The sequence below is a fragment of the Gallus gallus genome, chromosome 1, assembly GCF_016699485.2.
Source record: "Gallus gallus isolate bGalGal1 chromosome 1, bGalGal1.mat.broiler.GRCg7b, whole genome shotgun sequence".
Lineage (NCBI taxonomy): Eukaryota > Metazoa > Chordata > Aves > Galliformes > Phasianidae > Gallus > Gallus gallus.
In genome coordinates this window covers 63,263,926-63,278,572 of record NC_052532.1, presented here as the reverse complement: position 1 = coordinate 63,278,572, position 14,647 = coordinate 63,263,926, and the positions used below count along the sequence as shown (strand labels likewise).

Sequence of the window (14,647 nt, the reverse complement as noted above, 5' to 3'; positions counted from 1 at the left end):
GACCACAAAAAAAAAATCATTCCTTTGGATGAAACTAAATCCCCAAAATGCCTGTGCTGGCTGTGTTCCAGCTGCTAATGGGAATCAGTCTGACGCAGCCTTCCTGAGCTGTATGCAGTGTGGGCATCAGGTTCTCGGCTGTGGCTGAGTGCTCCTCTTGAACTTCGGTACTCGCTAATGAGGGCAGACTCTCCTTCGTCAAAGGCAGTAAACAACCTGTGCTCCCAAATAATGTAGGAGGTCATTATAGCACTGTACCGCTCTCTGATATTCTGTTTCTACAGTCACTTCTTTTTTCACCTTGGTTTTACCTCTCATTGTAGTTGATTATAATACTCCAGGAGTTGATTTTCTTCAGATGCAGTCTGACTGGGGCTTGCTTTCCTGTTAAGCATCTCAATTTCCATAGTAATAATTTACCAACTGAGCTTGTTTGCTGGCTGTAATGTGCAACATTGAAAGCACACAAGAATGCAGAAAGAGGCTCTGGGTGTGCGTCTATAGGTGGTACTGTTTGCTGCTGAAGGGAGTCTTTCTTCCAGAATGTCCCAGACACTGCTGCTAAAAGCCTCAGTGAGCCAAAGCTCTGTGACTCTTGCAGAACAAATGATGTGTACAGTGCAAGAGCATGTTACAGGCTCTTAGTTAAAGGCAGCCATAGAGAAAGATAAATGTCAGCTAGCATCTTGGTAATGGAGCAACACCCAAGACACTTAAAAAAAAAAAAAAAAAAAAAAAAAAAGAAAGAAAGAAAAAAAACAAACCACTTTTCAAAGCAGAACCCTGTTAAAAGCATGAGAGATGTAAATAAAGATTTCTACAAACCACCTTAATTCTAACCCTTTTTAAAACATTTGCATTGACATTCATTAGCAGGATAATGGCCTGGTCATGACTGTAATAGTTGTGTAGAGTTAACTTTCCAGTATGCTTCAGATTTGTTAAGAAAGTTTCTTCGCTATGTCTGCATATCAGAAGCAAACTACACTGTAGACTTGGAAAGAATACACACTGAGTAAATTAAGACTGTGTAAATAGCTACAGGGGGGTTCAAGTCACCTGCTGTGACTGTGTATTGCACAAGCTTCTCTTTGTGTCTTTCGTAGAAACCACATCTCACCCTGCAAGGCAAACTAATTCTGCTTCAACTATCTGCTTTGACAGGCAACTGGTTTCCACACTTGTTACATGAAGGTAAATTGGAGAGATTCTTCTTCTTCTTGGCTTCCTTGATGATGGTGAACGCCCTTGGGTTCTGGACTGTTGCACACAGGTACGTGTGAGGAAATAAACTTGATGTTTCATTTGTATGTAGGGCAGAAATTCTTGCAGAACCAGTAAGTAGTGTGTAATACTGAATTAGTAGTGATCATATGATGTTGTCTGGGATTCAAATTTCTGTAGGCTTTTTCTTTCCCTGAAGTAGGAGATTTCACAGAAAATTTGTGGGAAGACTTAAAAATAAATAACTAAAGGCATATCATTAGCCTTGAATACCTTAACAAACTTTTTAATACAAAAAAAAAGTCTTAAAGAAGAGAATTGTTTTCTTTCCTAAAGGACATAAATATGGGGTTAAAGCTATAGCACCAAGGTATTAAAGCCCTGGAGATGACTTACAGTGCACTTTTGTACCAAAACATGGTAAACACTGCTATTGTCCCCGTGAGCTTGCATCTTTAGCATAAGGCAGAAGATGTGAGAGCTGCAAGAAGATAGCAGATCACTACTGGTTAATGCTTGATGTGGTGGTCTCAGCAGAGTAATGGAGAAATAATTTCTGATAGCCTGATGAGTAGTGAGATGAATTAAACTTTTTACTGGATATAACGGAATTGCTCAATTAGCCTCCAAAGAGAAAGCAAGTCTATGCCACCTGTAGAGCCCAGGTTCAATGTTCACATATTGCCTGTAAAATGCAAGAAACAATTCACCTTATATCCAGGGTAGTTTCAGAGCTGGTCTGCATCTTGTATTCTGGAATATTTAATCAGTTTGTCAGTGTTATAAGGAATACTTGTGGTTAAGAATGGAGAGGGAAGCAGCCCCATCGTGAGGGTGGGGAAAGGTCACGTGTAAATTGCATTCTCTCAAGATATCGGGCTGCAGTTCTGTGAAAATCTTTCAGAAGACTTGAAATAGTGATCTGATAATGACAGTAATAGAAAATTTCCAAGGCTCTGGACTTCTAGAATTCTTGAAGAAAAGTGCTCCTTTTCCTATTACATATTACTCGAACTTTGCAGCACCAATGCTTACTGTAGCATTTTATCAGTCACTTCAGTGTAACCTGAAACAGGAGTGTCCGTTTGTATAGGTAGCTGGTTCTCACTTCAGTTCTTTTAACTGTGATCTGAATCATGCTTGAAAATGTTCTTCTTCCAGGTAGTTTGACTTATCTTGTAAAATGACGTATTTCTCTACTGTAAAATGAAATACCCATTTGTGTCAGTTACTGCTGAAAACTGAAGGATTTTGGTTTTCAAAACTAGTTTAAGCTCAACAAATAATTTTGCCACAGATTAACTTGTTTTTAGAAGTCAATATGATTCTCATCTTATAGGTGGGTTGTACCAAAAATAATGCCTCCTATTATTTCCTTGGCAACTACAACAGCTAGAAAGAGGACACTAACACCATTTGATAGAGCAAACTGTCAGCTACAAAACAGAATTTTTCAACCACCACTAGCTGTGCATTCTCACCAGCAATGAAGAAGAGCCTGCAAGCTGTGATCATACAAAATCTGCACCAGCTGTGTGTGTGTGGCTGTCTGGAATGTGGCTTATCTTTCACATTAGCGTCTCCACTACTGAAACAAACCATCCACCTCCCCGTGCTAAAATCGACTGTTTGTTCTCCAAAAGCATTCAGTAAGCATTGATAAATGTTAATATATGCAGTTTTTTTCCACATGGAAGAATTCAATGAAACACCTTTGCTTCATAGACACTTAGTGTCAGACACCATTTTGTCAGACTACCCCTCTGCTGCCATCCGTCATGAGGCAACTAAATGTAACAAAGTGTTGATTGGAAGGTTCAGCCTCTACAGCAATACCACCAATATTGGCCTCCAATATTGTGAGCCAACGTAAAATAGGAGGCATTAGTTTTGGAGCATATATTGTGTGTATATATATTTAATTTCATTTCAAATTGACATTTCATTACACTGACAAGGTATTTCATTTTTCAGTAAGATGACCAAGACCAACATGAAATATATTTTTGGGATTAAATGTTACAGTTTCATTTTGTGCCAAATGAAATTCTCATACTTGTCACTTTGCAGAAGGGCAAAAAATGGATGAGACTATCCAGATGTAAGCACCGATTTAGGCGTAGGAGGGTATCAGCATTTATAAGTCTGAATTAGAAAAAGTCTACGAAAGTTTCTCTGAGAAATGCATGTTTGCAAAACAGTATTTTTCGTGTACTGTTCCAGATATTAATTGCTGCTTATTTATTGATAAAGCTTGCATCAAGTTTAGCACTTCTTGTCCCTCTGTTATGAAAGATTCCATGAAAGTGCATATTGCTACCATATTCTTTGACTGCTTAGAAACTCAAGATTCAGAAGGCACTTGTAACTTCTGTGAAATCAATCCCAGAAAGGATGGTTGTCCTTGGGCTTTCCTTCACTATTCTCCTTCCCAGATACAGCAATCTGAACCAGGAGTATACCAGTGAGTTCAGAGGAAGTCTGTCAGAGGAAAAAGAAGTCTTTCTGAAGCATGACAAAGTCATCGAGCACTATGGTAGTGTCCTGGATCATTCTCCCATTTTGTCTCCTATGGAGACAACCTGAAAAGTTTCACCCTTGTTGGACTAAACTTTGGTTGTCACCTATAAGCTTCCCAATGAAAGATAATGTAGTGCACTTCAGCAGAACTGTCAATATAGTTATTAATCACCTTAGCACTAATGTTATTTATAAGTTTACAAAATAGCAATTGTCTTGGGATTTAGCCTTGTAGGATGCTGCACTGTCATAATGCATGTCACGGACAATGAGAGCTCACTGCTTGGCAAAGTTGATATAGAGAGGCTTTTAATCTGTATAGGGAAAAGGACAGGTATTCATGTGTATTTATGATTAGTAATGGTTAAAAATTAATAAATTCATGTATATATTTGTTTAGCAGATTACGCTGTGATAGTATCATTTGAAAATAACTTTGTAGGCAGTATTAATTAATTGATACTTGCAAAGGTGGGAGCCTTGTGTTATTCCTGGCTAATATTAATCTGCTCTCTGGTCTTTAGCCAGTTGTTGCTTTACCCTAGTTTGCTCTTCAGGAAAATGGATGCTGCCATGCTAAGCTTCTCTGGAGATTACCTTGAGGTCTACCAGAAATACACTGAAATTATATACCAGTGACAAATCTGTAAAAATCTGATGTGAGTCACTTGTGCTGAGGCATCTGGCCTTCACTGTAGCAGAAGCACTGTGGGATTTGTCATTCCTCAAGGTTGGTGTACAGTAATGTTGCTAGTGGGAGATCCAGTGGCTACTACATAATAGATTGGAATTACTAACTGTTGCCCAGTTGGAGTGGGTGAAAGGAGTTAGGAAGAAGTTAAGGGAAATGTAGATACAGCTGGAAGTTGAGGAAGGAACAGTTAACAAAATTGAAATTAATGTTCTGTCTTAAAAATCTAAACGGTGTTAAGCACTCCCCAAACTGACTTGTGGTGCTGATCAAACAGTGCTTTTGTTAAAAGTCATATTAATAAAAAGATAATGAGGAAAGTATTAGGGTTCTCATGTAATAAAGAAACATACCAAACCCAAAAACTAGAGGAATACTTTGATTAAAAGTTGATAGAGTTGAAAATCTGAGTCGAGTCAGAATGCTACTAGAGACAAGGAAAGCTATACCACAGGAGAAATCACACTGAATGCACACAATGATCTGAAGTGACACAGTTTATGCACTGAAACTATAAAAGAGTTGATGAAGGTAATCACCACACTGTTATCCATTTAACCACACTGCAGGTGTAGGCTGGGGTGGGGAGCGGTAAGGGGGAAGCAAAATGCAGTAAGTACATCTAAGCAGTAGGAGGGAAGGCAGTCAGGACTGTCTCAGAGCTGTTAGTTTGATCTCACTAGTATTTAAGGTTTTGTTAAAAATAAAATAAAAATAAAAGAGAATTTTTAAAGTCATGAGATAAAAGGAAAATTGAATAAAATGCAATGCTGATGTATCAAAGGTAGGTTTGCCAGACGACCTTAATGCTTGTTTGTAATGAGAACTCATGTTTTAAACAAAACATAGTAGAAAAGATCTGCCTTAATTTCAGTAAAGCTTTTGGCATATTTCTCAAGGGAAACAACTTGTGTAGACGAGGGTCAGCAGAGGGTGGCTGAGAAGACCAATTTAAGCCCAGATGGCAACAGATACTGTGGAAAAGAGAGGTACCCATCTGCAAGTAAGCTTTTGTGGAACTTGTTAAACATTGTCCTTTGTGGTAAAAGAGGAAGTGATCCTGGGATTTTTCTTCCATCTCCACCAACACAAGTATCCTCATGCAAGCTCATCAGTAATGGTTATCCATGTTTGAGAGGTGCTTTCTGACTCAGACAGTGATTTAATGGCACAGCTGATTGTGCAACTGGCTGTTTGCTCTGGAAGGGTTCTTGCTGGGAGAGGGGAGGGGAGGAAGGCTGCCTACTTGTCTCACCCTGGTTTCTGCTGGCCAGCGAGAGATGGCCTTTTCCTCAAGAATTGACTGCATAGTGAAGAGGAGGAGACTCAAGAGATCTCAGAAGAGACCCTATCTACCATGAATTGTACTTGAGCTTTTGCTCACTGTTTAGATTAGGTTTCTTTGAGAGAGCTTTCTGAAGCAGAAGATTTCTTTTCAAGTCTCTGAGACCTGGTCTGTGAAACTCTATTTTTGTGCTGCTTTTATCTTAAAAGTTATGGCACATCTGAGTGTTAGGGGTTTGGGTATGGCCTTCTAATGGAAAGAAGTCTTGGTGACTTCTCTCCAGCTAGTCAGTGGCAAAATTTACTTGGCTTCTGTGATAAGATCAACTTTTTAAAAGCCTGTGGTTCTGGTGATCCTCAGTTCAGTTCCCATTCTGAACATCTGTATTTCTTCCATTCATGCTTAGGGAATTTGAGATCACGTACACTGGGACTGCTTTTTCTCGAAGATCAAAATCTGAAAATAGATCACAACAGAGAACATAAAATATTGTGGTTTAATGGTCTGATGAAGATCTGTCATTCTGGAGAAAAAAAAAATCCTATAAGGAGAGATCTCTCTGTCATGCAGCACTGCAAGAAAGGCTTACTGCAATGGAGAGGGAAGCATTGGGCAGCTGTCATAAGGAGATATTAGAATTACATGAATTAGAATGGGTTGTGGGATGAATATTTGACTACTGAAAATTCTACCTTTTTCACATGGACTGGAGAAAAGCTTTTTCTTATTAGATTTAAAATATTTGGCCTTTGGGATGGATGGAAAGGGCTACTGATGGCTAGATATTGACTTATTTCAGATGGGCATGTGGAGTAACCTGCATGAAAAAGTCTATCAGTCATGCTTGTTGTTATGACAGAGCAATTCAGCAGTTATACCTCAACAGACAGGGATGCTTCTCCAACTGGAGCATTTGGGGCTGCATACAAACCTTGTGGAATTATTTTTACTTTCAGACCATTTCCTATTTTTTTACAAATCTTGTCCCAGTGTATGTGAAATAAGTATAAAGGACTCTGTAGCTGCTGTCTTGACTTTGAAAGATGCTGCGTTTTACATCTGGGTTAATACATTATGAAAAATGAAGAGAATAAATACTGAGGTATGTATGCATATGAAATAATGTAATAAACAGCTGTAAATTGTTAAAATAGCCTTTTGTTCAGTATTTTGTTGATCTATGGTATTTCTCATGGGAGATAATAAAACATTCAGGTCACATGTTCTTGTTGCAATGCATGAAGTAAATGCAGATATGCATGTTTTGATCATTATTATAAGGGACTGAAGCTTTGAAATAGCATGGAAGAAGTCTCTTCCAAACTGGGGTTCATAGGCTGTCAATAATCAGAAACATCCCAGTTCAGTTTTATAGTTTTACTGCCTAAATTTTCCAAATCTTGTCCTGACAAGCAATAAAATGAATATAAAGGAATCTGTAGATTCAGTCTTGACTTTGAGAGAAGCTGCTTATGTGCTGTCTAACAGCTCTGGTTATAACTACTTAGATAGGTGCTGTGCTCAGAAAGGTCAGTGCTAACCTTGAATAGCCATATGGAGTGCTGAGCTCTGCCGGTGCTGCTTTTTTTAAGGGTTAAATGTGTGCTTTATTCTGTATTCATGTATGCACATATGAAAAATGAGTTGTCCCAGACAGTTCACTGAGCACTTCAGTTAAGTCTAAATGTATGGGACACCATTTCAAGTGCGGAAGGGTGAAGAAAGCTCGTTGGTGAGGATTAAGATCTCCATCTGTTAAGTTTGCACTGATGATAAAACACATGCTCCCAGTTGGAACAAGATGCATTAAAAGAGCAATTTCACTTCTACTGCCTAGCAACAATGTCATTGAGCACCTGCAATAGTTTAAACATTAAGCATAATTGGCTTTGCTTGACATAAATCTGTAGTTTTGTAAATAAGAGCAGTTGAGTTTCCATGTAATACCAATTAGCTATGAGGAATGCTTTGTTTGTTGAAGCCTGAAGCTTTGCAGAGGAAAGAGGGAGCTGTTAAGGCTCAGCAGTAGTAGTCAGAAGATAGGACCTGGATCAGACACTGCACAGACTTCATGAGTGTCCTTGTGCAAATTATTTAATCTGAGTCAGGCTCTCTGTCTGTGAAAGGAGTAATAACATTCTGAACTCTTTTTTTTTTTTGGTAAACTCTGAGTGTGTCTGATTTAAAATGTAATTTTACAGCATTAAACCAATCTCTGTGGGTCTGCGCTAGATATCTTTTTCCCTTTTAGGTGGAACTACTAGAGCTTCTGAAAAGTTTGTGCACGTTTCCCAGAATTGCTTCTTTTCTGCCAGTTTCTGGAGAAAGAGGTGCCTGACCTGCTTGATATAAAAATCACTCTTGCTTAGCTTCCCATTCTTGTTCAGTATCTGTGGGAAATCTGGGTTGGAAGGAGTCAGGAGAAGCCTTCCTCATGGCCCTGGAGCTAAACTTTTTGGACTTCACCTTGGTGTCTGTTTGCTGTAACATAAACTAACACACCTTGGCAGGGACAGACATAACTGCCTTCCAGAGTGTGTTTAGAAAGACTGTTTTTATTTAATTCTTTACAATAAAAATAGGTTCACAAGTCTCCTGACTGTGTCTCTGCTCTAAATAGAATACAAATTACGTCTTCCTTTTTACCTTCCTGATCTGAAGCAATCTTCACTGGAGAAGTATTACGTTGTTGGTTTAGTTCTTCAAATTATTCTAGCTTCAGTCTCTGTCTGTAACCCAAAGTATAGATTTCCTTAATTTAGAGGAAGTTGATGGGGAAGTTGACATCTGAACCTTCTGAAGTCTACTAGTTCTGGTGCTGGCTTTTTAAAGTTAGTTAATCAGTACTTATACACAGTGAGAGTTAAACTAAAAAAAAATTATCTGGTAATGATTTTACTGTATTTTGGAGATACTTCATCTCTGCAGAGCACTGGATAACACACACAAAGAATAACAAATCATGAAGGCAATTCTTGCTTTTTGTTGGGGATGTGCACACTCCCAGAAAAAAAAATAAGCAGAAATTTTCTTAAAATATTGTATGACTGGCATCTCTTCCTTCTTTTCTTTTTTTTTTTTTGGTGATTACTTACTCTACTTTTTTGTAGTATGCATACACTTTGAAGGGAGGGTAGCTCACCTCTTTCCAAATGCCAGGGTTTTGTGTAGAGCCAAAATATGTGCATTCCACTCATGTAATAGTCTTAAGAAAAAACACATCTAGAAAATAGTTTGGTTATTAAATTTGCAATTTGGGGTTATGCTTCTTTCCTGTTAGTGTGGGTAACTCCTGTTCAAGTGCTTGCTGCATCACCTCTGGAATAGCTTAGTTTAGAGCAGCTGGTGGAAACTGAATCTTCTATACCCAGCAGAGTGTCTGTGGGATGGAAGCTGAATGTAGGTACGTTGGTTTTTTTGGCACACGTTGTTTAATGAAAAATAATACAAAATATTTTTTATGTTCAACTCAGAAAAAGAAATGTTTAAAAAAAAAAAAAGGAAAAAAACCAACAAACAACCCAACAAAAAAAAAAAAATCTGTCAGGAAACAAAGGAACAAAAGCCCTTAGCAGTCAACATTTGTCCTCCCTGCTTTATAGGCTGTGGAAAAGTGTCTTTTGAAAACAGATCCCGAATGCTTTCCTTGTCCTGTCTTGTGAACTTCAGAAGATCTCTGAGGTTGGGGTTGGTAGTTATAAGAGCTCTTTAAAAGAGCACGGCAAGTTTTCTCAGCTTTGCTGTAGGGACAGTCATTGAATGCAGTATGTAAATGCTGTCTACTTGGTTAGCTGGCAGAAAGAGGATACCTTTGAAACAAAAAAAAAATCTCAAATTCAAAAGCAATTTTAAATAGTAACCAAAGGTTACCAGAAGGTGCTGCTTGAAAGCTAATCCAGTACTGTGCGCAATTCTGCATTTCTTTACGTTGTCTCAGAGTTCTCTTGTTGTCTTGAAACTGTTAGTTTTAAAATGTTCAGTATATCAGGTGAAAAATATAGAAAACTGAGATAATTTAATAACTTGCTGACAGATGATAACCTCTTCAACAAGCTTTGTCACTGCTTATAAAGAGTTGTCACTTAATGGAAATGCTTTTAAAGCTTAAACTCTTTGTAAAGTGATCATTAATGTTGGGAATGCTGTATAAAACTTTAAACACCAAAAGTTCTGCATATATTTTCTATGAAAAAGAGCAAGGAAACATTCACCACTTTAAGGGGGACACTTCAACACAGAGATCCAAATATATAAATTACACAGATTTTGCAAAAATAAGTAAAAAGCTTCAATAACAGAGCAGCAAATCATACCAGGGGGAGAAGGTGATTATTACTGATTTGAAAATAATGTTGTTGTGTTGTGGGAAAGCATTCTGTTGCTACTTGGAATAGGAGATTCTAGTTTATCAGAGTATGTGAGAGTAGATGGAGGTCTTCTCTGTTACAACACGCAAAGTCTTTAAAATAAAATAGAATAAAAATAAGAGTAAATACACTACCAGAGAGGGAACACTTATTTCATGCACTGCTTGTATGTTCAGACATTGAACATAAGAAAGATACTCCTAAAGCACTGGTTGAGATGGTTGTAGGGTATAGCTTAGTTAAATCCACTCTTTTGTGTTATTTTCTTTCTCCCAGTTCCAAAGTGAATTACCGGTTGATTGATTATTGCTTTTGCAAAGTTTGTTCACCTGGTTAATAGCTTGGGTGAACTGTTTTCTCCTCAGGTTTTTGTAATATCAGCTCCTGTTCCTGAGATAGTTAACTAAATCATCGTGATTCTGTTTCTGTTCTTTCCCGCAGTTTGCATTTTCAAGCTATCTTCCTATGCAGCTGGTGGCTGTTACACCTAGCTTTCGACATTCTTTAGAAAACTACTTTCTCACTTTCTTTCTTCAAGCCTTTTAAGATGCAGTGAGTTCCAAATAATCACTCGCGCAGATGCTCATAAATTTTTTTTTGAGATTCTCTTACAGTTCCAATGCGGGCTCAGGCATGTAGATCCTTCAGAAATGCTCAGAGAGAGTGGCCCAATTTAAATTATCTATTGAATGCTGAAACACAAATTGCACATGAAATCCCCAAGCTTCAGGGGTCTCTGGCAGGTCACATCCTACCAGTCACTCAAACATTTAGTCAGTGCTACCCCCATGCACCTATGAAACTGAGGCTGTTTGACACCTCTGAGAATATTTCTCATGTTAGATCTGTTGTAAATGAGCACATGGTCCAGAATAATTAATGGTAACACTTCAGTCCTTTTTTGACAGAGTTGTGTTTCTTATGCAGTTTGCGTTGGTCTGTCTATTTAACTGCAACCAGCCATGCCTGAAAGACAGGAAAGAACAAGACGGACAAGTGTGTCAGTGAGTGAACCTCTTTTCTGTAATTAGAAATGCACAGGGAATAAATTATTCTCCAATTCAAGCTGTCCAGCTCACACTAATAATAACAACCTAAGAAGCAATCTGTTTACAAAAATTAAAACTGAATTTGTGAGACTCTAGTACAAGACAGGTTTTGCTGTGTATTCCTGTTCTGGTTTATCCCACTTATGAGTCTCTGTCGAGGCATTACGGGTGGTTTGGGCTGGACTGCATGGTGATTTCATGCATGTGGTTTCTATCGTGTAAGAGTAGCTAAAACTGCTTTAATCGGAGCTTGTTACAGCAACTCTGGGCCAAACTCATCCTGCTAAGTTAGTAATAGGCAAGGAACAAATGCAACAGAAGAAAAGTATAAGGAATTTGTTCTTTTTTTTTTAAGCCTGAGGTGACCTCTTAATACTACTGCATTCAGTCATCTTCCAACTTGCATGGCCAAAACTTTTTCTGTAAAGATACTGGGAAAGAACCTAGCAATGGCTTGGCTTTTGTTTTGTCTTTGTTTCCCTAACTATAATTTCTCTGAGCTCATTTGTATCCCTAATGGATAAAGATTTCCTATAAATTATCCCAAGGTGGGCCTGGCAATTCTCAAACCATGGTCATACTAAAATTGGAGGAATCAAGTGGGTTCTGAAGACTCTGCCTTAGCCATAAGGCACAGCCATAAAACTAATGGCCGAACTCTTTCTTCTCTGGGCTCTAGGTAAGAGAGTGTTGACAGGATCTTGAAATGTGGGGCTCCAAAGTGACTTGAGGGACTCAAACTGTTTCTGAGCCTTTTTTCTGAACTTCTGCTCCCCCTAATTTTGAATACTTTCTAATTGTAGCACCTGATTAAGATGCAAAAAGCTGAGTGCTGGAGAGTGCAGAGCACTCTTATTTGACTTCAGCTTGGCTTGAAGTGGCAATGTCACTCCTTGAGAGCAGATGAGGTGCCGGAAAGTTGCCTTTCCAGCAGACAGCCTGAAAATGAGAATGCGCAGTCTCCATTTTAAAACTGGGAAAGTAATCAGGTCTTGGGATTAGATGTGTTACTTATGCACCTTTAGAGCCAAAAGCTATAAAGAAACCGCTCAGAATTCGAGCAGCTGTCATAAAGCATCTCTGACATTTTTAAGCAATCTCAGATCTTTGGATGAAGAGTCATGATAGTAACTCATATTTTTGGAATGCTGAAACATGCACAATGAATTCTCTCTGTCAGACAACATGCTTCAGAAGAGGGTATTGACTACAAGAAGTCAGCCTAACAGGTATAGTTTTTTTTATTATTGTTGTTGAATCTCAACAAATCACTTGAGCCATTTCGTTCTTCATACAAAGCACATGCATTATGGTCAGTTGCTGATCCGATAGTACAGATGAGATCCAGGGGAGAGAACAAAAGCCGTCTAAGGATTATCTGGCATATTTACGTATTTACATCACTTCAAACCAAGTAGAACAAGCTTGAAGAGTCACTGGACAGTAATTCAGAGTACCTAATTAATTTAATTGCAAACCATGAAATTCTCAAATTAATTTATTATTCAAATATATTCATGCATTTCCCTCCCCCAGGGCATCTTCCCTAAAAAAAAAAAAAAAAAAAAAAAAAAACCCTGCCTTTTCAGTGCAGTTCAGTTTGCGAACGTCTGAAATGCGAACAAAAGAATAGCGCTGCTATGTCAGCCCCGTCATCCTTCTAGCAGGTTGTAAGGGAGATGCAGAGGGGAGAACATGATGGCCTGCTTGTGCCCTGGCCAGCATTCAGGCTGAAGTTCTGTATTTCTGGTCATCCTACTGTTTATGTAACTAAACATTATACCAATAATAATTGTACCTTATACAATTTTCAAGTTGATTGTGTTCCCGTGCAATGTGCTGTTTACTGTTCATATTTGCATTCAGTATGTCTTTGCTAGCTACCTGTGCTCTTGTGATTTCTATACCTTTTTTCTTTTTTTGTCTTGAAGTCAGCTGCGGCCAAACCTCATCGCTGCTCAGGCTTCTAGAAGCAGCAGGAAGCGCAGAGAAGAGGGAACGCACAAACTGTTTACTTTCACTGCTCAAATATTGTTTTGTATGAGTAATTGCTGCCTTCCCACAACTTTTTAGCTCAGTGCCTAACATAACTAATGGGAAGATGTGGGGATAGAGGAAGAACCTGGAGTACTGGGCGGGGGGGTTCTTTTTCACAGCTTCTTGCTGCAAAAAAAAAAAAAAAAACAACTATCAAGGTCTGCACAAAAGAAACACAGGTGATATGAAATTTGATTTCAAACTACTGGTAGGAAATTCCTTCCATGGAAAAATGGCATGATCTCATTCCTTTTTGACACAGTAATAAGCAAGTCACTTCTTTTTCCTTTTTTTTTTTTTTTTTTTTGGATGGCAGAATTGGGTCTGACCTTCAGTCATATGGCACAGTAAATAAGGATGAGTTGATGCTAACACCTCAGCTTGCTACACCTTCATGTGAACTCAAACCTCTTGTACGACCTGACCTCAAAATAGGACATGTAGGAGCAGACTTCCTGGTGGATTTTTTGTTTTGCTTTCCCTTCCTTTGTCCAGTTTTCATCCCACCAGTGCCCTCAAACCTTTGATTTGGAGAGCACCCCATGGCATTGCAGGTGTTCTCTTGTTACTCTGGCTCCTTTGGATCCTTTTGACTGGCAGCTGCTCAGAGGTCTGGTGCCGACATCCCTGTTCCTTCTCACCTGTACTCTCACCTGTTATGGCACCAGGGTCTTTTCCATTTGCCCCACTGCACACCGTGCTCCAATCCAGTCTTCCTGCACACCTCAGGAGAAGCAGTTCTGCCTTCTGGCTCCCTCCAAGATCTGTCACCCAGCCTCGCTCCGTGATGCATTATTAAGCGTGCAGCAGACGCCAAGTGAATTTGGTGGAAACTGTATTCAAAGAGTATTTCTCTATCAGTGCCTGTGGGCTGCTGCTCCCCTGCTCTCCAGTTTGCTTCTGTACATGCAGGTGTGTGTGCTTGCGTCTGCATGCACTGGAGATTTGGCTACTGTGGGAGTCATCACTGGTTGTGTCCTTGCACACACTGCTCTTTGTCAAATCTGCTGCTTTTTCTATCTGCCAGCTAGATGATGTTTGCACTGCATTCAAGGAACAGTGGGGACATCCAGTGGTCACATGGGTTAAAATTAATTACTCCAGATCCTGTCAGCAAGATCAGATTTCCAAGCTTTCTTGTTTTTTCAGCGTTTGACTTGTTTTTCATCATAGCTCATTATGCTGTAAAGTGCCTGACAGAAGGTTGGGATGACTTCTTTCTCTCTTGTCTTTTTCTTTTTTTTTCCCCCCTATGTGATGTTGTTTCATACCTATCAGCAACTGAAATCGGGAAATTGGGTCTTTCTCAGAAGAAAATGTGGGTATCTTTTAATTGCATTTCAAATGAAGAATTTGGGAGAAATATTAAGGCAAATATTGGCTATTATTCTCAATGCACAACACTGGAATAAGGAGTAAATATTTGTTATGAGGATAGACACTCTTCAAGAAATAAAGTTTCAATGAGAAATAA

General features: G+C 38.9%; 1 protein-coding gene across 1 annotated transcript in view; it reads left to right on the top strand.

Annotated features, from left to right (window-relative positions):
* The window catches only part of SLC15A5 (solute carrier family 15 member 5), a 31,858-nt gene extending 25,021 nt beyond the window's left edge, over positions 1-6,837 (top strand). The window contains exons 8-9 of the mRNA XM_416408.7: positions 1,165-1,273; positions 3,660-6,837. Coding sequence (XP_416408.4) covers positions 1,165-1,273; positions 3,660-3,810 — 260 coding nt within the window. The 3' untranslated portion in view covers positions 3,811-6,837. The remainder of the gene's footprint in view (positions 1-1,164; positions 1,274-3,659) is intronic.
* The last annotated feature ends 7,810 nt before the right edge of the window (positions 6,838-14,647 follow it).